The sequence below is a fragment of the Loxodonta africana genome, chromosome 3 (genome assembly GCF_030014295.1).
Source record: "Loxodonta africana isolate mLoxAfr1 chromosome 3, mLoxAfr1.hap2, whole genome shotgun sequence".
NCBI lineage: Eukaryota > Metazoa > Chordata > Mammalia > Proboscidea > Elephantidae > Loxodonta > Loxodonta africana.
In genome coordinates, this window is record NC_087344.1 from 190455746 (window position 1) to 190482537 (window position 26792).

Here is a 26792-nt window from a genome sequence, read left to right on the forward strand (position 1 = left end):
AATGGTTAAAATACCTAAGATCTTAAACTAATTTTAACATCATGGTTAAAATTTACATAACTGAGCAGACATACGAGACTATGTGGGCAGCTCCTGCCTGGAGGAGAGATGAGAAGGCGGAGGGGGACAGAGGCTGGCTGAATGGACACGGGGAATACAGGGTGGAGAGGAGGAGCGTGCTATCTCATTAGGGGGAGAGTAACTAGGAGTACATAGCAAGGTGTACGTAAGTTTTTGTATGAGAGACTGACTTGATTTGTAAACTTTCACTTAAAGCACAATTAAAAAAAAAAAAAGACGTGTTAGGGAAATGCCTAGGAATCTTGTAGACACAGGCCTCTGTTAAGATTCATAGTGGATTTCCAAGAATTACAGGGGTGGAAAAAGGAGTGGAGCAATTCAAAGGGCAAAATATTTGATTCCTATAGGTCAAAATAGACATAATAAAGAAATTTAAATGCTCATTTAAAATATAACCTTGTAATACTAACATTTAAGAATGATCATGAATGTAATTCTTCTCTCTTCTGGTTGTCAGGAGGCGTAGTAATTAAGTCCTATGGCTGCTAACCAAAGGGTTGGCAGTTCAAATCTGCCAGGTGCTCCTTGGAAACTCTATGGGGTAGTTCTACTCTGTCCTATAGGATCCCTATGAGTTGGAATTGGCTTGACGGCACTGGGTTTTTTTGTTTTCTGTTTGTCAGAGTACCTTACAACAGAATTTAACTTTCAAGATAGCATAGTATTCTAGTATTCTAGTGTATGGATATGACTTATATAACCATTTGCATTGGACGTATAGTTGAAATTACTTTTGTTGCAATAAATAATATGACTGTCAAAAAATTTACATAATTGTTTCTAGGAGGGGCAGAAATTGACTGAAAGAGGGTATGAGGGAACTTTCTAGGAAGACGGGACCATTCTATATTAGGACAGGCATTTGATTTATTCAGGGGCATGCATGCATTTGTCAAATGAATGGGACTGTGTACGTAAAGCCTGTGCTTTCAACGGTGTTAAATTACACCTCAATAAACAGTTCATATAAAAGCATAAGAAAAAGAAATGAACACAAAGAAAAATGGGCAAAAGCTAAACACAGAAAACTTCTAGAAGAATTATAAACCAGCCGTCAATTTATGGAGAGATGCTCAACTTCCTTAGTAATTTAAAACTTTTAAATGGAAATAACAGTGATACTTTTCCCTACACCTTCATTCTCTTCTTTACTGTTGATGAATATGTTAATTGATACAATTTACAGGAGGGCAATTTAAGAGTATTTAACAAAATCCTCTAACGTACGTAACCTAAAACGTAGTGATCCCAGATATATGTTAATTTATCTTTCAGATAAACCAACAAGAATGCATAAAAAGATGTTTTTTTATAGGACATTTACTTTAGCAATGTTTTTACAATATGAAAACTTTGGAAGCCACCTTAAAGTCCATCAGTGCTGGGAAGGATTAAAACATATTATGGCTTGCCTATACAATGGAATACTGTACAGCCTTTTAATATAGTACAGTAGATCTATACAGACTTGAAAGTATTTCACGATATTTTGTTAAGTAGGCATATTTTTAAATAACTATACTTACATACATGTGTATGTGTTTGTACAAAACTATCTGGAGAGTCATAAGGTACATTTTTAACAATGGCTACCCTTTGTGGTGTCCTATTACAGGGACAGCTTCAACTTTTTTATTTTTTATGCAAATTGCTTTCATTTGTAAGAGTGTGCGATTGCTTTCAAATTAAAACACAGACTCCAAACCATATTATACATGTTTTCAAGAAATTTATGAATGAAAGAAGTAAAAAATATATTCACAAACCTTCTAGAGGTTGCAGCAGACACAGAATTTTGGATAGAGATTATTTCTCATAAATATTGAGACATTTAGATCAGCCTGGATAACACATTATTAAAATTGAGTGTGGCCACCATAATTCTTTATGTAATTTTGTTTTAGTTCTAATTTGCTAACTTGACCCAAAATATACTGAATAGTGTATTTTAGGCAGAAACATGATGATTAACCTAAGTGGGGTTCTCTACTGCCTGTGCTGAGAAAATACTTAGACAAAACCATGGACACAGCTGCCTTGTTGGAGCAGTTCTACAAAACCACTCTCCCTGGGTCCACGCACTCTTAGCTTCACTATTTCTCCACCAGGAGAGCCCAACCCCTTTTATCCCACCATTTCCTCTTGCGAAAAGAATTAAGAGCACGTTTTGACCCATCCCAGAGGAACCAGCAGGAAACCAGCTCTTCCATAACACAGTTCTTCCCACTCCTGTATCCACGTTAGTTCTCCTGGATGGTCTCTTCAGGGCTTACAGTGACTTCACGGTAGATGAAGGATTAGGCTCATGGAGCAAAGCACCTGGGTGAGGTGTACCAGAAAGCCGGCTCCCCTGTGCTCTCTGAAGAACATGTTGGATCTGAGGCTTGGGCTCATGGATGGTTTTAAAAAGGTGGAATATTCCATAGTTTTACATTGCATCTTCATAGTCCACATCCATATTGCTTGCCTGCTTCACCTTAGAATAGATGGCTAAGGAGACCTGGAAGCAAAGGGTCATAGATAGGACTAAAGCAGAGAAGACAGCAGAACATGCCTCCCAGCAGCCCACTTCCCCTGTAGCCTAGATGCATACTACCATGGTATACCACACAGCATATAAATTAGAGCCTCTTTGAAGACTGTGGTCCAAGGGCAGCATTTTCAAAGGGTCTTCATCCCACTGGTGGGCCACAGAGGTGCTCCTGATGAGCTACAAACTGACCCAAAGATGCAAGGGCTTCTCTCATTCTTATGGGCTGTTATAAGGCAGTTCCATGGGCTGTCATCTATTAAGGGATGTCAGAATTTTGTATTTGTAAACTAAATTTAGTGTGTCACTGGAGCTCACCAAGGACTTGAATTCTGTCTTGTTATGGATTGAATGAAAACCCTGGTGGCGTAGTGGTTGAGTGCTACAGCTGCTGGCCAAAAGGTTGGCAGTTCAAGTCCACCAGGCGCTCCTTGGAAACTCTATGGGGCAGTTCTACTCTGCCCTGTAGGGTCGCTATGAGTCAGAATCGACTCAACAGCAGTGGGTTTGGTTTTGGTTTTTTATGGATTGAATTGTGTCCCACCAAAAATACGTGTTGGTTCCTAACTCCTACAGCAGTGGATACAATCCTAGTTGGAAATAGGGTTTAATTTGTTATGTTAATGAGGTCATATCAGTGTAGGGTGTGTCGTAAGCCTAATTAGTCCTAAATTATAAAAAAGAGCAGATTAGAGACAGGTAAAATAAAAGTCATGTGAAGCTCATCAAGGAACTGAGGAATATTGGGGCTACAGAAGCTAAGTATCTTCCTCCAGAGCCGAAAGAGAGAGAGCCTTCCCCTATAACTGGTAGCCTGAATTCAGACTTCTAGCCTCCTGAGCTAGAATTTCTGTTCTTTAAAGCCACTTACTTTCAGTACTTCTATTATAGCATCACTGGGAAACTAAGTCATGTCCTGAGACATCTGGTTGCCCACACTACGCTAGACAAAATTATAAAGCACCTGTCACCTTTGCACACACAAAAGGGTTGAAATTCTGCAATTACCAGAAACGATTTTTATAACATCGGTGATGTCTTAAGTTGTTCAAGGTTCACAAATCACTATTACAATCACTATTAGTATAGGTTTGTTTAATAATAATTTAGTGGATTGTTTGGCTAACCTTATATCACAGTTATATATGGATGGCTCAACAATATTTGGGACACAGAATTTCAAGTAAATAGGCTTTTTAGACTAGGTAGTACTATGTTTCAACTACAAATCATTCATATGCCTATTGCTAAATGTCCATTTAAAACCAAAACCAAACTTGCTGCCATCAAATCGATTCCGATTCATAGACACCCTATAGGACAGAGTAGAATTGCCCCATAGCATTTCCAAGGAGAGGCTGGTGGATTTGAATTGCTGACCTTTTGGTTACCAGCTAAGCTCTTAACCACTACGCCACCAGGGCTCCAAATGTCCATTTAGGCCTCCAAAATATTCCTTATACAGTGATACTTTATTGTTACAACGCATTTTTGACCCCCACTGTGTGCAGAGATAGGGAAGGAGGTGGACTATGAAATCATTTGCTTTTCCTAAATGACCATAATTTTAAAAGTTTGAGAACCAGTGCCCAGAGGAAAGGCAGCAAGGGCATGGAGGAAAGAACAACAGGGACTTTAACTCACCTCATCCTCAGTAAGTGTCCTTGGCGGCTCTAAAGTGGAGAAAAAGATAAATACGCTAAGTCCCCACTTCTATTGAAAGTCCTTGCCTAAACTGGCATTAATATAGGCTTCTTCCTCTCCCATCTGCCGCCCGTGTATTGAATTCCATTAATATTTTCACTCTTGCTTTTCTACCTATTACAAATAAGATTTCCTTACTCTACAGGGGAATATTGGCAGCCCGGGGGTCGGGAGTAAATACACCCCTCCTGACACAGGAGGGGTCTTTACACCACTCAGATTTGCTGAGCCCAACACGCGTGCGAAGCGCAGCAGCAAAATAATTAGGTGGCTGTGATGGGGCTGCTTTGGGAGGCCGTGGGACCACTCCGAGAGAGCAGACAGAAGCCATCGTCTCTGCTGCTGCTGCGGTAACACTGGGCGGTGAGACGTTAAACAGGCCAAGTTAACGTTAGCATTGTGATCTACTCCAGGCTGCTTCCGGACCAAAGACCAGTTTTCAGAGAGGGACGGTAGTGCTCAGGGCCGGCTCCAGGCAGCTGCTCTGCTGGGCGCCGCCATTGATTCTCCTCTTGGTTCCAGGAAGGAAAAGAGGCAGACACAAAGTCAGTCCTCATCTCTCACCTGCTGCTGGTTTCCGTTCCTGCTGGCTACAGTACACCAGTGAATAGACGTCATCCCCACTTACAACGTTCACTGAAAAAGAGGAAAGGAGGCATCAGGACACAGCCTCCTCTTCTTGCCGTTCGACTCACTCCATACCTGTCCACCCATCACAGCCCTGAAGACCCAGGAGTCATTTATTTGCAGAGGTGGCTGGGGCCCAGCACGGCCAGGTTGTGGTAGCAGACATCACCCCATGACCCCTTCCTCAGCTAACTCTGCACATTTTGGCACAGGTCATTTGGGACACCTCACCATTTTCATACACGGGCTGCGGCGGCGCTGGGGTAGGTGAGTTGACATAGGTAAAGTCTTGGGGTACAGGGCTGGGAGGGCTCCTGCAAACACAGAAACATATGCTTTCATTTGGGGTAGTGAGTGAGACGTCGAAGGAGAGAAACCTGTTAGAAACTGTCTTGAGTGGAACAATAATTCCTGGGCAAATCAGCATCTGGATGGCACGGCTCTATGGGACAAGCCGCCATCCTCCACACGGGCTGAGTGGGGCATTGCAGAGTGGGCTTGGTGGTGTTGGTAGTTGCCGTGAAGTCGGTTCTGACTCATGGTGACCTCATGTAGAGCAGAACTAAACCTTGCCCCGTCCTTCACCACTTCACAATCTTTGGTGTGTTTGAGCCTATTTATTGTTGCAGCTACTGTGTCAATCCACCTCCCTGAGGGTTTCCCTCATTTTCACCGACGCTCCTTTACTAAACACTATGTCCTTTTCTAGTGACTGGTCTTTCCTTATGATGTGTTCACAGTAAGCTAGCCAAAGCCTCACTATCCTCGATTCTAAGGGACATTCTTAGGGCAGAGCATGCAGTAGGGTGTATTTTTCATGAGTGTAAGGTCCTTCCTTATCTGACTGTCTCCCTGTGGGATCGCTCACACCCAGAATCGTGTCAGTCACATAATAGGTATTCAGTAAATATTGAATGAAGAATATGGATTCACCCTAGATGGAAAACAGGTGGCTAGGTAGAACAAGCAGCTTGAGAATGGGCCAGAAGAAAGTGGTCCCACATATGCATGCACCACTGAAAGAGTGTTACTCTGATTTGGGGAAAAAAATCTGTTTATCGTTGGCATAAATAATACACTATAAAAATATGTCGACTAAATATTGGTATCCCCAGATGGAAGTATTTTAAATCTTTTCCTCCTTTAAACTTCCAAAGAACTTCAACAACTTTTCAGGAAGTTTATTACTCTCTGTCTTGCATTACAGAAATGGGTCTATACCTTGTTGTTGTTTTTACTGTTGTTGTTAGGTGCCATCAAGTTGGTTCCAACTCAGAGCAACCCTACGTACAACAGAACAAAATGTTGTCCAGTCCTATGCTATCCTCACAATTGTTGCTGTGTTTGAGACCATTGTCACACCCACTGTGTCAGTACATCTCATTGAGGGTCTTCCTCTTTTTCACTGACCCTCTATTTTACCAAGCACGATGTTCTTCTCCAGGGCCTGGTCCAACCTCCTGGTCTACCTTAAAATACTTTAAGACTCTCAAGATCTTTTCATATTTTCAGGCCCGTCATCACTTAACAGAATGATTTACAGGCCTTCAGATATGGTGGACTAATTGCAAGAATGGATAACTCTAGTCAAAGCCATACAACTTTCTTATTTTTACTAATGAAGTAAAAGAGATGAATTAAGGAGAAAGATGAAAGGATTTAAATGAATTAGTTAATATATGAAATCGAACAGAAGAGGAAGAGAAATTGAAGGTTCAGGCAGCAGTGGAAGGACTCTGGAGTGACAGTGTTTGATATAATGAAGATATGAGAAGCTCATGAGAGAGGACAGCTCAAATTTTTTAAAATTATTTTGCTGCATTATTGGCACACACAGAGAAAGCAGAGGCCTCACCTGAGTGGATCCCTGGCTGACCGGTTTCCTGCAAGTCAAACAAAGAAGCACACATGTGAATGGAGGGAGCCCTCTCTCTCAGTGTTTTCCTACAGCACCTGTGCAAGGAACGTCCCTTGTGCCCGATACCCATCCACGGCCAGACCCCAGGGTGAGCTCAGGGGACAGCCTAGTGATCGTTAGGCAGAGATTTCATCCCCAGATGAAGAGACTTGGGTCCAAAATAGTTCAATAGGGTCAAAGCCACAAAGCTCACTTGTACCAGAACTAGAATTTGAACCTAAGCCTCCAAAACATCAAGTCTATTGTAATTTTTGTTTCTGGTTTTGCAACCACACCATCTAATCTTTTCATGACAAGAGTACTTGCAGGTAGGTATTGCCACAGTCCTATTATAAATGGAGTGAACAAAACCATTGCTGTCCAGTCAGTTCCAACTCATAGCAACCCTAAAGGACAGATCGGAACTGCCCCATAGGGTTTCCAAGGAGGGCCTGGTGGACTCAAACTGCTGACCTTTTGGTTAGCAGCCATAGCTCTGAACCACTACGCCACCAGGGTTTCCATAGATGGAGTGAGGTGCCCAAATATGCCAGAAAGGCTTGAAATTTAAATACAGATCTCACATTGTCCTCTCTTGCCCAGTTTCCAACTTGCTCAATGGAGGACAGGAGAACAAATTTAAACATACAAATGAAGACAGGATTACCAGTTGTGACAGAGCATGGACCTAAAAACTTGGTACTCTGGTGAAGAATAATAAAAGAGAACAGTTGTAGGCTCAGTGGCCAAATGAAATCTCTTTGAGGAAATGGCATTTAAGCTGAAAAGTGAGAAAGATCCAGCACTGAGTAGAAAGTATAGATGTGTAGGTGAGTAAGTCAGGGAGAAGGAAAAGGTAACAATTTATGCATTGACTAGAACAAGGGTATGGTCAGTATAGCTGGAGCTCTTAACTGTACTTCTCTTCTGTTGCTATTAGTTGCCATCGAGTCAATTATAACCCGTGGTGACCCCATGTGTGCAGAGTAAAAGTGCACTCCATAGGGTTTTCAACGGCTATGACCTTTCAGAAGCAGATCTGTCTTTTGAGGCACCACTGGTGGGTCTGTACCACCAACCTTTCAGTTAGTAGTCCAGCACTTAGCAATTTGCCCCACCCAGGGAACCAACTTCTCTGTTGTTGTTTTAGGTGCTGTCAAGTCGGGTTCCAGCTTATAGTGACCGTATGCGTAACAGAACGAAACACTACCCGGCCCTGCTCCATTCTCACAATTGTTGCTATGTTTGTGCCCATTGTTGCAGCCACTGTGTCAACCCATCTCACTGACATTTCTCTTATTTAGTTAATTTCTGTATAAAAAATTAAATCACAGAAGCACAAGTTTTCAGTTAAACCTTAACTGATAACACATGGGAGATAGAGGACTATTTGAAAACTTTAATAGGTGCCATTCCTACTCATTGGCGGTTGTGAGCAGACCTGTAGCCAGGGTGGTTAGCAGGATATATTCATATTTTACAATATACACATCACAGATCCAGTCTATTTCAGTGAAAACAAATGTTGCACTAACAGATTCCCAATCTCTATAAATACTAACCTATTTTTTTCTTGAGCCAGTAACAAAAGAGTAGGATGACAGCGGTGGGACCAAGGGTGCCGAGTAGCCCCTCGATGACTCCTATAGTAAGAAGTTCCCTTCTGTCCTTGGTAGGCACTGAAAGGAGAGACCTGTGCATGAGCTTGGGGTACGGAGAGCAGAGATCTTGGGTGTGGGTTGCAGCCCGGATCTGCTCTTCTTAGGGGGGCTTGCAGCATATCATGTTGATGAAAGAAGAAGCGCCCAGCATTTTGGCCCTCCACACTCCCCAGATGCATCGCTTAGAACAGCACCAACCGCAGAAGCTCCATCTTTGGTAGCACCCCACCAGCAGCACTGTGGCAGCATCAACAAAACTTTCTCAGGAAGCTGGGAAAGAGACATGGACCAACACAGTTCTGTAGCCTGAGCTATACCTGTGATGTTGAGTAGCACGGCCTCACTGTGCTGGGCCCCCAGGCCATTGTCGGCCTCACAGAAGTAGTTCCCAGAATGCTCTGCAGTCAGGTTGAAGGATGCTCCTCCTCCAGAGGGGGCTGAGCTGTTCCCCAAGATGATATCTTCGTGATAGAACCGGTATAGGATTGGGGGAGAGCCTCTTTGGGCCTCACAGTGAAGCTCCACCATGTCCCCCACCACAGCCTGGGCCCCAGTAGCCCTGAGGGTGAGGACTGGATGAGACACTGGAACTGACAGAAATAGTCAGCTGTCAGAGGGGTCTCTTATGCTGGCACAGACTCATAATCACTGGCCACAGAGGCTCCGCCCCATTTGAACTTCCTCAGGGTGTCCCTGGGGAACATGGAGCCCAGCTTGAGACCTGCTGGTTGAGATGAATAGTGAAACTTACTTCTGACAGTGATGCTCACCAGCCCACTGAGGCTGGGGCCATAGCCATTGTCAGCTGCACAGTAATATTGCTCAGCATCACTCTCCCTCGCCGTGAGGATCTCAAAGTCTGCAGTTAAGGAACGCAGGGTCTTTGTGCCCAGTTTGAAACCCATGGCCCCTTTGTACCAGAGGAAGGTGATGTTTCCTGTGCCCTTAGCGACCGAGCAGACCAGGACCAGCTTTTTTCCCTCCATCACCTGGCCCCCTGGGGGCTGTGTCTCCAAGCTCACATCAGAGACGCGGACTCCTGTGTGAATAGAAGATGACATAAGAGGAGTCTGAGTAGGGAGGATTTCAGGGGCAGGGAGCAGATATGACAGCGATGAAAGCAAAAACCCCAGGTAAAGTCAGTGATATATATACTTTAAAGGAAAAAAAGGAGTCTCTGCTGACTTGGAATTGCAGATGATAGTGTAAGAAAGCAAAGAATATTGAATACACCATGGATATACCACGGACTGTAAGAAGAATGAACAAATCTGTCCTGGAAGAAGCACAGCCAGAATGCGCCTTAGAAGCACGGATGGTGAGACTTCATCACAGGTATTTTGGGCATGTTATCAGGAGGGACGAGTCCCTGGAGAAGGACATTATGCTTAGTAGACAGCGAAAAAGAGGAAGGCCCACAAGAAGATGGATTGACACAGTGGCTGCAACAATGGGCTCAAGCATAACAACAATTGTGAGGATGGCACAGGACCAGGCAGTGTTTGGTTCTGTTGTACATGGGGTCCCTGTGAGTCAGAACTGACTCGACAGCACTTAACTAAGTGTAAGAAAGACACCATAATATTACCATGGAGGATGTAGGTCAATGTGACTCTCAGATATAGAGAGAGATTCAGGTACATCTCTAGACCAGCTCCTATTCCCATGGGAACAGAATACAGCAGACAGGGAGGACCAGTTCAGGGAGGACCATCCCTGAGTTTCCAAACCCTCAATTTTCTAGATACAGTAGTATGGTGGGTTACAAGTTCAGGTTGCAAATCGAACTGCCTGTGTTTGAATGTTGGTTCCAACTCTTACTTGCTGTGTGTCCTCTATCAAATTACTTAACTTCTCTGAGACTCACTTTCTTATCTGCAAAATGGAGATGATAACGATAGTTATCTTCCGTAGTTGTGAAGATTCAATTCGACAGTGTGCAGCATTAGGACAGGACTTGCTGTACACTAACTGTGCGTGAAGACAGCTATGATTTTTTTGTTCCGGTCCAGTTTCACCAGTGTTGAGTTTTAAGCATGTTAGGAAAACCCAGCCTTTTGGAAGTAGTAGACATTTGCTTTATGGCACAGTGGATATGCCTTTGCCTGAGAATAGGAAAGGATGTTGGAAGTGTCCATCCTGAAATGGAATAACATGGTTCAAAATCACTAACACCCTCTTTTCTATTTATCTTTCAAAATCAAGCTCCAACTTCCTTCCATAAGCCGTTTTCCAATAGCCTATTCCATATTCTTCTTCTATAAAACCTCTTACCACCTCAGTCAGATTTCTCCTTCTCTGCAGCCTCTACTAGTAGCCAACCCTAGACCATACAGCACCACATAGTTTATCTCAGGTATTCAGGGTGCTGGTTGAACAAACACTTCTTGTAGTCAGAGATCATGTATCATGCAACAATAATTTTCCCCTACACCTTCCAGCACAGTGAAGATACACAGTGTCTCCAAAATATTCTTCTGTTTGCCTGAATGGGAACAGCAAGGATAAGGGAACATCTCTTAAGGATTCTGTTATGGTTTGAATTGTGTCCTCTAAAAACTACGTGTTGGAGTCCTGACCCCTACGCCTGTGGGTGAAATCCCGTTTGTAAATAGGGTTCTTCTTTATGATAATGAAGCCATGTCAGTGTAGGGTGTGTCCTAAACCAAATCATTTCGGAGTGATAGAAGGAACAGCCTAGACACACAGACAAGCAAGTGTGAAGGAGAGAAGGTAGACGCCACATGTAAATCGCCAAGGGACTGAGGAGCCTGGAAGAGACAAGGATCTCCACCCAAGAGTCACATCCTGAATTTGGACTTCTAGCCTCCTGAACTGTGAGGAAAAAAATTTCTGTTTGCTAAAGCCACCCATTTATGGTATTTGTGTTATAGCAGCACTAGGAAACTAGACAGATCTGATAGAGAGGTTCAGGTCCATCTCTAGACTAGCTCCTATTCCCTTGGGAGCAGAACACAGCAGAGAAGGATGACCAGCCTCATGCCACTGCCCCTTTTGGCCCACCCTGGTCGACATGCCCCACTGGCACTCACTCTGCACGTCTATCCAGAACCTCTGGCTCCGTATAACTCGAGTTTTCTCTGGCTTTGCCTCACACCAGTAAGACCCTGAGTTTTCACGCCACATTTTGGGAATCTGAAGCTTTGGGGAGGTGTTGCAGGGCAATCTCTGGTTCCAGACATCACTGAAGAAGCAGAATTGAAGCTGGACACCTGCTGTCTGCGGAGCTGGGTAGATCTTACAGATCAGAGTCATCGAGCTCCCCTCTATAGGCCGGGTGGGACTAGCTATCAGAAGCAGCTCTAGAGAAAAAAGAAACACATATTCCAGGGTGAAGGGGTTCAGAGTTCCTGGTGAGAGGCACTTTTGGTTCTCAGCACTGGTAAACAGGGCTCAAAGAACCAGCCAGCTGGACACACAGTCTATCCCTCATATGACCCTCTCACAGTGGCCTGTGGGCTTCCCTTTGCCATGAGTCCACTCTGCTCACACCTCCCACCACACACACACACACACACACACACACATCCTGCCCCTGTGCAGCAGCGTCCTTTACCTGGAATTGATCTTTTCTCTTTGTGAAGTTTCTGTCACTGGGTGGTGGAAATGGTTAAGTGCTCGGCTACTAACTGAAAAGTTGGCAGTTCAAATCCACCCAGAGGCATCTTGGAAGAAAGGCCTGGCAATCTACTTCTGAAAGATTAAAGCCTTGAAAACTCTATGGACCAATTCTACTCTGACACACAAAAGGTTGCCATGAGTTGGAGTCAACTCCACAGCATTTTTGTTTTGTTTTGCTTTGTTTTTTTTTTTTGTTTTTAACTTCCTCCTCTGAATGGGGCTTGGGTGCTAACCAAAAGGTCAGCAGTTCAAATCCACCAGCAGCTCCTTGGAAACCCTACGGGGCAGCTCTGCTCTGTGCCATATGGTTGCTATGAGTCAAAATTGACTCGATGGCAGCGGGTTTGGGTTTTGGCTCTGAATGGGGTTTAGGGGAAGAGGAGGTGAGAAAGAGGTGGGGCTGGCTGCAAGGTCCTGGGCGTAGTCTCGCAGCTCAGAGCTTGCTTCAGATCGTCACAAGCTACGGAGACTACCTGGCAAATACTTGATGACGGAAACTTGGTTTCTTCATCCTCATTCTCAATGCAGCCTTTGATTCCTGCTTTAAGCGAGGATTAGTTAGGTATGTGGTTTTATGGCATAACAGCAGGGCCAGAAGAACACAAGGCATGAGTTAGACTTGAGCAAATATCATGTGAGGAACTCAGAAGACTGGGTTGCTTCTGAAACTCTCTTTTGACAGGAATTCATAATCCATTAGAGCCTGCATTCCTGAGTTCTTGAGGCTGCAGAACAACCTCTTTTAACACTGTGGTATTTTACGCACAAAAAAAAACCAAAACCCCTTGCTGGTGAGTCGATGCCAACTCACAGTGACTCTATAGGACACAGTAGAACTGCCCCATTGAGTTTCCAAGCAACGCTTGGTAGATTCAAACTGTTAACTTTTGGTTAGCAACCATAGTACTTAACCATTACACCACCAGGGTTTCCATTTTAGGCACAAAAGAGTAATTCTCACATTCATTAGGTGTAAACATGCCCTGGTGAAAGATCCCCTGTGAGGGGATCTTGTCCTCCTCTCCTCATCTGGGTAAGGGAGGACTTTAAATCAGGACCAAAGCTAAATTAGTTTACATAAACCGGGGTCTGAGAGAAACTGTAGCACTTGGTGCTGCAGGGCAGGGCTAGAGATGGAAGGAGGCAGTGCTACTACTCCATTTATTGTGTGGACCGAGGATTGACTGTAAGGTTCGTCTCCAAGGATGTCCAGCATTTCCTCCATCACCTCTGGTGGAGCACCCAGCTGGGAAGTACACAGGGACCTTAGAGCCTCCCAGGCTGGAGGACAGAGATTCTCTAGCTTCAGTCTTCGGCACCCTCTGCCTTTCTTGCCAAAATACTATCTTCCTCCCCACACTGTGCTTCCCAGAAATAAGATGGTGTTCTTGAGGTCAGAGCAAGACCTGTACATGCGTTGAGCAGGCACACGTCAGGTGCAGAGACTGGCGTAAACAGCGCAGCCCAGGCCCAAGGGAGCCACTGATGTGTTTATACACCTCAGCAGTGTCAGCAGGGTGTGTCTTGGACGAGCAGGGGCTGCTCAGACAGCCATTCACCGGCCTCCTCCAGTGACAAGGCACCCACAGACCGCGAAGAAGAAAGGGAAGTTGCAACTCACCGGTTGGTTCACAGAGTGGAGCTGGGAGAGAAGGCAGCAGAGATCAGTAGAGAGCAGCAAAGTTTAACTCTACAATCCACCCTCCTTCCCTCTTACCCTCCCCCATCTCTGCCTTTCTTCCTCCTTAACCTTCTCTTTCCTCCCTCTTTCTCTTCTGCCCTCTCTCCTTTCATATTCTCCTCCCCTTTCCTGCCTCCCTTTCTTCCCTCTTTTCCTTTCCCCTCATTCCACATCACTTATAAAACACCTTCCTACAAAAAACACATGGCTTTTTTTGCACCATCATAAAGTAATTTATGATCACTTTTCTCATCTGTAATTAGGAAATGGTGCCTTTGCTTTTAACTACTTGGCAGCTCCCTTCTTCACGCCCCTCACTTCTAGCCCTTCAATTCAAAAGTGTTCCTGATCCAGCTCAAGACTCTCTGCTCGTAGTAACAACAGAGTCAGACAAGGAGAGTGGAGGGGATCATCCTCAAGGTCGTGGTGCCCCTTTATTTACCAAGTTCGGATCAGAGTAAGCTTAGAGACAAGAGAAGGAATTCGGATTTCTCCAAAGACATTCTCAAGGATTGGACCCAGATATTTTGGCATAATGGTCAAGAAGAGAGCATTCTGAGGAAAATGTGAGCTCTGTAGCCAGATGGGATAGACTTAAATGCTGGCTCTTTGTCTACAAGCTGTGTGACCTTTGGAAAAATGCTTTATCTCTTTGTGCTTTAGCTTCCTTCTCTGTAAAATGGAAATAATAAGAGTACCTACCCCTAGAGTTTTTGCCAGGATTAAAAAAGCTAGTACCTATAAAGTGCTTAGAATAATGCCTGAAAATGTGTTGGCACCCAATTAATATTGTCTAGTATTATTATTATCTCTTTCAGTTCATGTTTAGTTTGAGATGCCTGATGTTTTAAATTAAATATTTATGTGAATAATTAGTTCCTCAGGTAGAGAGGAGGGAACAATGATAGGTAAGATAAAAATCACATTTTGCTTATTCATGCATTCAGCAATTTTTTTTTTAATTTTACTTTAGATGAAGGTTCACAGAACAGACTAGTTTCTCATTAAACGGTTAGCACACATACTGTTGTATGACATTGGTTAACACCCCATGACATGTCAACACCCTCCCTTCTCAACCTTGGGTTCCCTATTACCAGCTTTCCTGTCCCCTGCCTTCTAGTCTTTGCCCCTGGGCTGTTGTATCCCTTTAATCTTGTTTTGTTTTATGGGCCTATCCAGTCTTTGGATGAAGAATGACCCTCAGGAGTGACTTCACTACTGAGCTAAAAGGGTGTCCAGGGGCCATACTCTTGGGGTTTCTCCAGTCTCTGGTAGGCCAGTAGGACTGTCTATTTGTGAGTTAGGATTTTGTTCTACATTTTTCTCCAGCTGTGTCCAGGGACCCTCTATTATGATCTCTGTCAGGGCAGTCAGTGGTGGTAACCGGGCACCATCTAGCTAGCTGTACTGGACTCGGTCTGGTGGAGGCCATGGTAGATGTGGTCCGTTAGTCCTTTGGACTAATCTTTACCTTGTATGTTTAGTTTTCTTTATTCTTCCTTGCTCTCAAAAGTGTGAGACTAGTGGAGTATCTTAGATGGCCACTTACAGGCTTTTAAGACCTCAGACACTACTCATCAAAGTAGAATGTAAAGAATCTTCTTTATAAATGATGCTATGCCGATTGAGCTAGATGTTCTCCCAGACCATGGTCCCCACAGCCCTCAGCCCAGCAATTTGTTCCCTCAGGGAGTTTGGATGTGTCTATGGAGTTTCCATGACCTTGCCTTGTATAAGTCGTGCTGGCTTCCAAAGTTTTGTGTACTGTCTCACCCTTCACCAAAGTTACCACTTACCTATTGTCTATTTAGTGTTTTGCCGTCCCCATGCTTCCCCTCCCTCATAACCATCAAAGATTGTCTCTTTTCGTGTGTAAACCTTTTCAAGAGTTTTTACAGTAGTGGTCTCATACAATATTTGTCTTTTTGTGATTGACTTATTTCACTCAGCATAGTGCCCTCCAGATTCACCCGTGTTGTGAGATGCTTTGAAGATTCATCCTTGTTCTTTATCTTGCATAGTACTCCATTGTGTGAATGTACCATAGTTTGTTTATCCGTTCATCTGTTGATGGGCATTTTTTGCTATTGCGAACAATGCTGCAATAAACATGGGTATGCATATGTCTATTTGTGTGACGACTCTCATTTCTCCAGGATATATTCCTAGGAGTAGGATTGCTGGATCATATGGTATTTCTGTTTCTAGCTTTCGAAGTAAGTGCCATATCATTTTCCAAAATGGTCATATCATTTTGTATTCCCATCAGCAGTGCATAAGAGTTCTAATCTCCCTACAGCCTCTCCAATATTTATTACTTCCTTTTTTTTTTTTTTTTTGTTTCGTGCCAGTGTTGCCGGGGTGAGATGGTATCTCATTGTGGCTTTGATTTGCATTTCTCTAATGGCTAGTAATCTCGAGCATTTCCTCATGTGTCTGTTGGCCACTTGAATGTCTTTGGTGAAGTGTCTGTTCATTTCCTTTTCCTGTTTTTTAATTGGATTATTTGTCTTTTTGTTGTAGAGGTGTTGGATCTTCTTGTAGATTTTAGAGATTAGGTCTTTGTCTGATTTCAACAAGCATATTTGAGTGTTTACTATATGCCAGGCATTGTGTGGGGCACTGGGTTTACAGGAGTGAATATGAATGACAGTCTGCCACCAGGGGATTTACATTATAATGAGGAGAGAGCCAATCAGCAAATAAATATATAATGTGATTTCAGAGAGTGGTCAGTGCTACAAGAAAGCAGAGAAATAAGTTACAGAATACCTGAGAATGGTCATAACTTTTTAGATAGATGTCAGTTGAGTAGAAACCTGAATGAAACCAGGGAGTGAGTATCTCTGGCAGAGTTCGCAGCAAATGCAAAGGCCTTGAGAAGGGAATGGACTTATTCAAGGAGAAATAAGAGGAAGTGTCCCTGGGACTGACTGGGAAGGGGACGGTGGTAGATACTGATGTGTGAGAAGTAGGCTGGGGCCAGTCATGGGAGGCTTTGTGGACTTAGTAACAATCGGATTTTGTTCTAGATGTGATGGGGAACCATGGACAGTTCTGAATTAATTTTTTAAATTTGTGTAGGATCACTCTTATCCTGTGAGAAAAGATTATAGAAGTGCAAGAGAAGCAGGGAGAACATTAGTAGGAGAGTTTAGTCTAAAAGAGGGAGAAGGATGGTTCAGATTAGGCAGCACTGGTGCTGTTGAATGGTCAGATTCAGTATAAATTTGGAAGGTAAAATCACTAAGGATTGCTTATGGGTCAGACCTAAAATAAAAGAAAGAGAAGAGTTACATATCACTGCTAAGTTTTTGGCCAAGCAACTGAAATAGAGAAGTTGTGGGGTGGTGGTGGCGAAGGTGTAGGGTCAAGAGATCTATTTGGATATGTTGAGTTTAAGATGCTTCTTAGAGACTGGAGCACTTATACACTGCTGGTGGGCATGTAAAATGGTACAACCACTTTGAAATCAATTTGGCACCTCCTTAAAAAGCTAGAAATGGAAGTACCATATGATCTAGCAATCCCAAGCCTTGGAATAGATAGTAGAGAAATAAGAGCCATCACACAAATAGACATATGAATACCGATGATCACTGCAGCACTGTTCACGAAAGTAAATAGATGGAAACAACCAAGGTTCCTGTCTTAGTCACCTAATGCTGCTGTAACAGAAATACCACAAGTGGATGGTTGTAACAAGAAAATTTATTTCTTCAAGGTAAAATAGGCTAAAACTCCTAATTCACGGTGTCAGCTCCAGGGGAAGGCTTTCTCTCTGTGTCAGCCTTCTTATCAGTCTTCCCTGGACTAGGAGCTTCTCTGCACAGGGACCCCTGGTCCAAAGGGCATGCTGTCCTCCCTGTGCTTCTTTCTAGGTGATATGAGGTCCCCTCACTCTGCTAGCTTCCGTTTCTTTTTAACTCTTGAGAGATAAAAGGTGGTGCAGGCCTCACCCCGGGAAACTCCCTTTACATTGTATCAGGGGTGTGACCTGGTAAGGGCGTTACAATTCTACCCTAATCCTCTTTAACATAAAATTACAATCACAAAATGGAGACAACCACAGATTACTGGGAATCATGGCCTAATCAAGTTAATACACACATTTTGGGGACGGACATAATTCAATCCATGATAGTGCCAACAACAGATGAATGGATAAACAAATTATGGTATATTCACACAATGGAATACTACACAACGATAAAGAACAACGATGAATCCAGGAAACATCTCATAACGTGCCTGAATCCGGAAGGCATTATGCTGAGTGAAATTAGTCAGTCGCAAAGGGACAAATATTGTATGAGACCACTATTATGAGGACTCAAGAAAAGGTTTAAACACAGAAGAAAACATTTTTCTATGGTTACAAGGGTGGGGAGGGAGAGGGAGGGGTATTCACTAACTAAACTTTAGAAAAGAATTATTTTAGATGAAGGGAAGGACAACACACAATACAGGGGAAGTCAGCACAACTGAACTAAACCAAAAGCTAAGAAGTTTTCTGAATACAACCAAATACTTTGAGGGACAAAGTAGCAGGTGCGGGGTTCTGGGAACCATAGTTTCAGGGAACATCTAGGTCAACGGGCATAACAAAGTATATTAAGAAAATGTTCTGCATCCCACTTTGGTGAGTGGTGTCTGGGGTCTTAAAAGCTAGCAAGCAGCCATCTAGGATGCATCAACTTGTCCCAACCCACCTGGAGCAAGGAGAATGAAGAACACCAAAGACACAAGGAAAATGTTAACCCAAGAGACAGAAAGGGCCACATAAACCAGAGACCCCATCAGCCTGAGACCAGAAGAATTAGATGGTCCCTGGCTACCACCAGTAACCGCCCTGACAAGGAACACAACAGAGTTCCTGATGGAGCAGGAGAAAAGGGGAGTGCAGAACTCAAATTCCAGTAAAAAAAAAAAAAAAAAAACAGACTTAAAAATGGTCTGACTGAGACTGGAGGGACCCCAGAAGACTTGGCCCCCAGACTTTGTTAGCCCCAAACTAAAAACATTCCGGAAGCCAATTCCTCAGACAAAGATTAAACCGGACTGTGGGACATAAAATGATACTTGTGAAGAGCGTGCTTCTTAGCTCAAGTAGATATATGAGACTAAACGGGCAGCTCCTGTCTGGAGGCGAGATGAGAAGGCAGAAAGGGATAGGAGCTGGTTGAACGGATGTGGGAAATGCAGGGTGGGAAGGAGGAATGTGTAGTCACATTAAAGGGAGAGCAATAGGGTCACATAACAATGTGTGTATAAATTTTTGTATGAGAAATTAACTTGAACTGTAAACTCTCACTTAAAGCACAATTTAAAAAAAAAGATACTTCTTAGATACCTGAATGACAGTTGAATATATGAGTGGTGTTCAAAGGAGAGGTCAAAGCTGGAGAAATAAATATAAGTTTAAGCTTAATGTGGCACTTAAAGTGACCAGATGATATTACTTGGGGAAGTGTATATGGATAGAGAAGAGAAGTCTAGGTACCAGTCTTGGAGAGGTCTGACATTTTGAGATGAGTATAAGGAGAATTCAGTAATGATGCCTGAGAACCAGCAAATATTGAGTTAAAAAGAAAACCAGCAGAGTATGGTACTCCGGAAGCCAGATGAAAATGTGTTTCAGGAAGAGGGAGTGCTCAACTATGTCAAATGCCCTGAGAGGCTTAATAAAATGAGAAATGAAAACTGATCACTGCATGGGGTGACATGGAAGTGGTTGATAATGTTAACAAGAGCAGTTTCATTGGTGTGGCGTGGAAGAAATACTGATGGAATGGGTTCAAGGAAGGACGGGGAAAAAAAAAAAACTATAGGGACCTAACACAGCTTAACAGTTGCAAGGGGTTAGGGATGCAGAGAAATCTCAATGAGGGTATGAGGGGATTATTTGAAGTGATGGAAATGTTCTGTATTTTGGTGATCGTGGTGGTTACATGTCTCTGGACATTTGTCAAAATTCACAGGAAGTAGATTAAAAAGAGAATTTTCTGGTAAGGTAAATTTAATATGAACTTTACATAGAAAGGATGGGAAGAGATGAAGTCAACAACTCACTGGAAACTTTGTAAAGAGAAACAGAGAAATGATGCAGTAGATGCAAGAGACCATTAGATCATATTTCTATTTTTTCAGATAAAAGACATTGTAGCATGTTTGTATATTCCTAGGAATAATCTAGAATGGAGAAACATTTTAATGATGGATCATGTTTTTAAGAAATCAAGAGAATCTCGGACTCAGTGCCCAGCAGAGAATCCTGTCTTAGATAGGAGGAACCAAAAACCAAACCCACTGCCGTCGAGTCGATTCCGACTCATAGCGACCCTATAGGACAGAGTAGAACTGCCCCCATAGAGTTTCCAAGGAGCGCCTGGCGGATTTGAACTGCCAACCTCTATGGTTAGCAGCCATAGCACTGAACCACTATGCCACCAGGGTTTCCTAGATAGGAGGAGGGACGATATATTCACGGTAAAAGGAGGGAAGGCAGAGTCTGTGAGTACAGAGATGGCTGGGTTGGTAGATACAGCACTAGGAAGATGAGGAAAATTTCTTCTGATTGCTTCTATTTTCCCAGTGACATATGAAGCAAGGTCATAAATTGAGGGTAAGAGGAGGGTTTGAGGAGAAAGAGAAGGGATGGAAGAGTGGTCATCAAGAGTGGGAGACCATGGGCTATGAAAATATAGCAGGCTTGCAGCACTAATGATGTCCCATTTGAAATTTGGGGTCCTACATTTAAAGTGAGATAAGTCAGCAGGATTATGCCTTTTGTCTAAAATCACATTCAGCTGCTTAGGCACAAGTGGGAAGCGCTCAGAAAAGTGTGTTAATTGGGCAAGTGCTGTAGAGGAAGAGAGATTCGGGTGTATCCAAAGGAGCATTGTGGTGATGGAATCTCGGCTGGGCACTGTGAGATGTGAGAACATGGAGAGGAAGAATTGGCAATGAAAAAGTGACCCAGGGGAGCTGAAGACATGGTAAATATGGAGTGCTAGAGAGAGCGAGTATTGACAATAGGGTGTGGTGAAAGGAGGAGTAAAGGGAAATATCGCTGATAGTAAGAAGGGCAAGGAACTGAGCAGCCAGTTTTTCCCATGAATTGTATTTGTGGCTGTTGAAACAGGCACAAGGACAGAATTAGTGGTGGAAGGGAAGACAGAGACAGTAAACACTTTCTATGTGATAAAAACTGAAATGATAGCTTTCTTCAAAAATGTGGCTTCACCGCACCTTCCTGCCTGACTTTGAGCCCCTAGTTGGAAGTAGAGCCCTGAGCACCCCTGAGCACCCCCAGGCAGAAGGTTAGCCCTGGGAAGTTCCCACAGCTCTTCAGGAAGTGGAGCCCCAGTGTGATGGGATCCCATACTCTGCTTCGAGTTGTCCTACTCACCATAGATGAACAGCAGGAGCCTCAGAAGCATGAGGGTCAGGTCGGGAACTGTAACCGAAGATGTCCTTTCATCAGAGAGAATTCACCTCGGAGTTAAGAGGCAGCAGCTTGTCTGAGGTTTGAGGAAGTCAGGATCGGAAGTTACTCTTCAGCACGAGTTTACAAAAATAGATGAAGGAAGAAGAGAGGTGTGGAAGAGCACGGTGTGTGCAAAGGTATAGTCTTCACTCAGGGTGTAGAAGACTATGCATTTCTCCTGTTTCCTGTGGAGGGTGAGGAAATCAAAAGTGCTCCTTTGTGTAGTTTGGTGCTGTCCAGTTGGTTCCGCCTCATAGCCACCTTATGTACGACAGAAGGAAACACTACTCGGTCCTTCGCCATTCTCACAATTATTGCTATGTTTAAGCCCATTGTTGTAGCCACTATGTCAATCCATTTCATTCAGGGTCTTCCTTTTTTTCATCAACTTTATGCTTTATCAAGCATGATGTTCTTCTCCAGGGACTGGTTCCTCCTGGTAACATGTCCAGTTTATGCAAGATGAATTCTCACCATCCTCCCTTTTAAGGAGTGTTCTGGCTGTGCTTCTTCCAAGGCACATTTGTTCATTCTTCTGGCAGTCTGGTAGATTCAGTATTCTTTGCCAATGCTGTAATTCAAAGGCAAAAATTCTTCCTTATTCACTGTCTAGCTTTCACAGGCATATGAGGCGAACGAAAATACCATGGCCTGGGTCACGCATACCTTAGTCCTCAAAGTGACTTCTCTGCCTTTGAACACTTTAAAGAAGTCTGTTGCAGCAGATTTCGCCAATGCAATACGTCATTTGGTTTCTTGACCACTGCACTTTTATGGGCATCGATAGTGGATCCAAATAAAATGAAATCCTTGACAACTTCAGTCTTTTCTCTGTTTATCATGATATTGCTTCTTGGTCAATTTAGGATTTTTGTTTTCTTTATGTTGAAGTGTAATCCCAACTGAAGTCTGTAGTCTTTGATTTTCATCAATAAATGCTTCAATTTCTCTTGACTCTCAGTAGCACAGTTCTGTCATCTGCGTATTGCAGGCTGTTAATGAGTCTTCCAATCTTGACACCTCCTTCTTCTTCCTGTAGTCCAGCTTCTCTGATTATTCGCTCAGCATACAGATTGAATAAGTATGGTGAAAGGATACAACCCTGATGGGCATCTTTGCTGATTGTATCCCCTTGTTCAGACTGAACCACGGCTTTTTGGTCAATGTACAGGTTCCACATGAGCACAATGAAATGTCTGGGAATTTCCATCCTTCGCAATGTTATCCATAATTTGTTATAATCTACACAGTCGAATGGCTTTGCATAGACAATAAAGCACAGGTCAACATCTTTCTTATATTCTCTACTTTCAGCCAAGATCCATCTGACATTACTAATGATATTCCTCATTCCCTGTCTTCCTCTGAATCTGGCTTTAATTTCTGGAAGTTCCCTGTTGATGGTACTGCTGCAGCTGTTTTTGAATTATCTTCAGCATAATTTTACTTGCATGTGATATTAATGATATTGTTCGATAATTTCTACATTCCATTGGATCCCTTTTCTTTGGAATGGGCATGTACATGTATTTCTTCCAGTTGGTTGGCCAGGTAGCCGTCTTCCAAATTTCTTGGCATAGATTAGTGAGCGCTTCCAGAATTGCACTCATTTATTGAAACATCTCAATTGGTTTCTGTTAATTCCTGGAGCCTTGTTTTTCGCCAATGCCTTCAGTGCAGCTTGGATTTCTTACTTCAGTGTCATTGGTTCTTGATCATGTACTACCTGCTGAAATGGTTAAACATTGACCAATTCTTTTTGGTACAGTGACTCTGTGTATTCCTTCCATCTTCTTTAGGTGTTTCTTGTATTGCTCAATATTTTGTCCATAGAACCTTTCAATATTGCTACTCGAGGCTTGAATTTTTTCTTCAGTTCTTTCAGCCTGAAAAACACTGAGCGTGTTCTTCGCTTTTGGTTTTCTCACTCCAAGTCTTTTCACATTTCCTTAGAAAACTTTGCTTTGTCTTCTCAAGCTGCCCTTTGAAATCTTCAGTTCAGCTCTTTTACTTTATGATGTCTTCCATTCACTTTAACTACTCTATATTCAAGAACAAGTTTCAGAGTCTCTTCTGACATCCATTTTGGTCTTTTCTTTTTTTCCTGTCTTTTTAATGAGCTCTTGCTTTCTTCATGTATAATGCCCTTGATGTCATTCCATGGCTTGTATGGTCTTTGTTCATTACTGTTCAATGCATCAAATCTATTTTTGAGATGGTCTCTAAATTCAGATGTGATATACTTAAGGTTTTACTTTGGGTCTCGTGGACTTTGTTTTAATTTTTTTCAGCTTTTATTTGAACTTGCATATGAGCAATTGATGGTCTGTTCTGCAGTCAGCCCCTGGCCCTGTTCTAACTGATACTACTGAATTCTCCATCATCTCTTTTCACAGATGTAGTTGATTTCATTCCTGTGTATTCTACCCATTGAACTGCATGTGTATAGTTGCCATATATATTGTTGAAAAAATGTTATTTCCAATGAATAAGTCATTAAAAAAAAAATTAGCCTTGCAAAATTCTATCATGCAATGTCCCACATCATTTTTATCACCAAGGCCATATTTTCCAATTACAGATCCTTCTTTGTTTCCAACTTTTGCATCCCAATTGCCAGTAATTACCAATGCATTTTGATTGCATGTTTGATCAGTTTCAGACTGCAGAAGTTGGTAAAAATCTTCAATTTCTTCATCTTTGGCATTAACACCTGGTGCACAAATTTGGATAATAGTTGTACTAACTTGTCTTCCTCGTAGGTGTATGGATATGATCCTATCACTGACAGTATTGTATTTCAGGATAGCTCTTGGAATGTTCTTTTTAACTCTGAATGTGACACTATTGCTTTTCAATTTTTCTTTCCCGGCATAGTAGACCATATGATATTCCAATTCAAAATAGCCAACACTGGTCCATTTCAGCTCACTAACGCCTGGAATATTGATCTTCAATCGTTCTGTCTCATTTTTGACAACTTAATTTTCCTTGATTCATACTTTGAACATTCCACATTCTGATTATTAATGGATGTTTGCAGCTGTTTTTTCATTTTGAGTTGTGCCACATCAGCAAATGAAAGTCCCTATCTTGCTTATCTAGTGCTGCTATAGCAGAAATACCACACATGGGTGGCTTTAACAAACAGAAGTTTATTTTCTTACAGTTTAGGAAGCTAGAAGTTCAAATTCAGGGTGCTGGCTCTAGGGGAAGGTTTTCTCTCTTGGCTCTGGAGGAAGGTCCTTGTTCCTTTGAGCTCTGAAATTCTGCTCTTGGCTGATCTTCATGTGGCTTGGCATCTCTCTTCTCCCATCTCTGCTTCCTGGCTTGCTTGTCTAATCTCTCTTATATCTCAAAAGAGATTGGCTGAAGACACACACTACGATGATCTTGCCTTGTTAACATAACAAAGACAACCACAGGTATAAATGTAAAGATTTACAACACATATTTTTGGGGAATACAGTTCGGTCCATAAAATTCCAATCTTTGGCCCCCAAAATTTATGTCCTTGCCACTTGCAGAATAAATTCAGCCCATCACATCATCCCAGAAGTCTTAAATCAACTCCAAGTTCAAAATCTCATCTTCTGAAGCATGTAAATCAAATATGAGTGACACTTTAGGCCTATTCCATCCTGGGGTAAAATTCTTCATACGTGAACTTGTGAAATCTAGACTCCACGTTGTCTGTTTCCAAAGTACAGTGGTGGAATAGGCACAAGATAGACATTTCCATTACAAATGGGATAAATTAAAGAAAAGGAAGGGATAAAGGGCACCAAGCAAGCCAAAAACCCACCAGAACAATTTAGCTCTCACGGTTTGAAAATACTCCTCTGTTCTCTGAGACCATCCGGGCAACGGCCCCACCCTCCAGCCTCTGGGTGTTGGCCATGCCCTCTGGATTCTGGGTGCAGTCCTCTCGACCCTGGGTTTCAGCTCTGCCTTTTTGGCCCAATGGAACAACAACTCTGCTCCCTCAGCATTGGGCAGCCACCTTCTCCTAGTCCATTTGATGGGTGACTCTACCCCCTTGGCCGAAGCAGACCCCCGTTATTCTGCGCTTTGGGCATCACAGCCGCACTCCCTCAGCTTTTAGTGACTGCTCCATCCCCCGGCACCTTAACAACAGCCCCACATTCCAGAAAAGAGTTGGCAAAGATCCAATTCTTTGAAACTTTGGAGGCCGTGGTCCCACCCTTTGAGAACATGGTCCCAGCCTTTAAAATCAAGAAGACCCTGCTTCTCTGTTCCTTCCAACAATTCTGCTGATCTCTGTGCTGCTTCAGGGATGATCCTTTTCTTTTTTTGGAGGACAACAGATGTAGCTCCTTTAACCTGTTTCCTGCATGTAGAATTCCAAGAGGCAGACAGTGTTCTTCCTTTCATTCCTTTTCTGTCCCCTTCAGTCTAAGCTGATTGAATTTTCTTCTGTGGTAGTTAGTTAGACCCCTCGGTCACAGGCATAATCTTTTTAGGATTTTTAACACACGCTTTTGGGGGATACAATTCAATCCATAACAGTCCTGAAAACTTTACTCCATCCACATCATTAAAGGTGACTCTACTTTGAAGAGACTGCTCTTCCCCAATTGTATTTTAAGTGTTTTCCATCCTGAGGAGATCATCTTTCAGCGCTATATAAATGTTCAGCTGCTCTTCATAAGGTTTTCACCGGCCAAATTTTTTCAGAAATAGGTCACCAGGTCCTTATTTCCAGCCTGTCTTAGCCTAGACGCTCTGCTGCAACCTGTCCACCATGGGTTACCCTGCTGGTAATTTGAAATACCTGTGGCATAGCTTCCAGTATCACTGCAGCACACAAGCCACCGCAGTATGACAAACTGACAGATGAATGGTGGAAACTGGGAGCAGTACACTTTACTATATCAGGGCCTTCTCCAAGGATTCAGGTATTTCAAAAGAAGTTTCCCAAATGCAATTTCTGACTTTGACATGAATCCCATCAGGGTCTGGTCCTGATGAAATTTAAATGCATTCTTTTCTCCTTTGATAAGAGTGTCCTCTCTTGATGTCTCATCAGCACATCCTTTTTTTTCTCAGAAGCCTCTAGTGTAGTCATACTCTGCAAACATATCGTTAAGCCAGGGACAGATGGGGCTGTCACCTGGATTATGGGTTAAACCAAAAACCAAACCCATTGCTGTTGAGTCAATTCTAACTCATAGTGACCCTATGGATTATGGATTAAAAAAAAAACAAACAAACCCAGTGCCATCGAGTTGATTCCGACTCATAGCAACCCTACAGGACAGAGTAGAACTGCCCCATAGAGTTTCCAAGGAGCGCCTGGCGGATATGAACTGCCGACCCTTTGGTTAGCAGCCGTAGCACTTAACCACTACACCACCAGGGTTTCCATGGATTAGAGGGGAATAAACTAACTTAATTTTCAACCTTTTTTTTAATCTTTAAGTATCTAGGATTAAGAAGAGCCAGAGAATATGTGG

General features: G+C 42.9%; 1 protein-coding gene across 6 annotated transcripts; it reads right to left on the reverse strand.

The window, feature by feature from the left end:
* Positions 1 to 1371: 1371 nt before the first annotated feature.
* LOC135230839 (Fc receptor-like protein 1) lies at positions 1372 to 21515 on the reverse strand. 6 transcript variants are annotated; one of them, XR_010321615.1, is made up of 11 exons: positions 21238 to 21515; positions 13764 to 13784; positions 11554 to 11823; positions 9252 to 9539; positions 8818 to 9090; positions 8402 to 8518; positions 6798 to 6825; positions 5174 to 5256; positions 4528 to 4951; positions 4256 to 4284; positions 1372 to 2581 (listed from the first exon to the last, which is right to left on the reverse strand). XR_010321615.1 is itself a non-coding variant. In XM_064283044.1 (11 exons), exons 1-11 carry the CDS (start codon positions 21266 to 21268, stop codon positions 2510 to 2512), a joined length of 1155 nt encoding a protein of 384 aa, XP_064139114.1. In that variant the 5' UTR covers positions 21269 to 21515; the 3' UTR covers positions 1372 to 2509. The 6 variants fall into 6 exon arrangements, 3 of the variants coding, with proteins under 3 accessions (XP_064139114.1, XP_064139112.1, XP_064139113.1); XM_064283044.1 differs by having other exon boundaries at positions 4880 to 4951; positions 8818 to 8961; XM_064283042.1 differs by having other exon boundaries at positions 4880 to 4951; positions 21238 to 21513.
* Positions 21516 to 26792: the final 5277 nt, after the last annotated feature.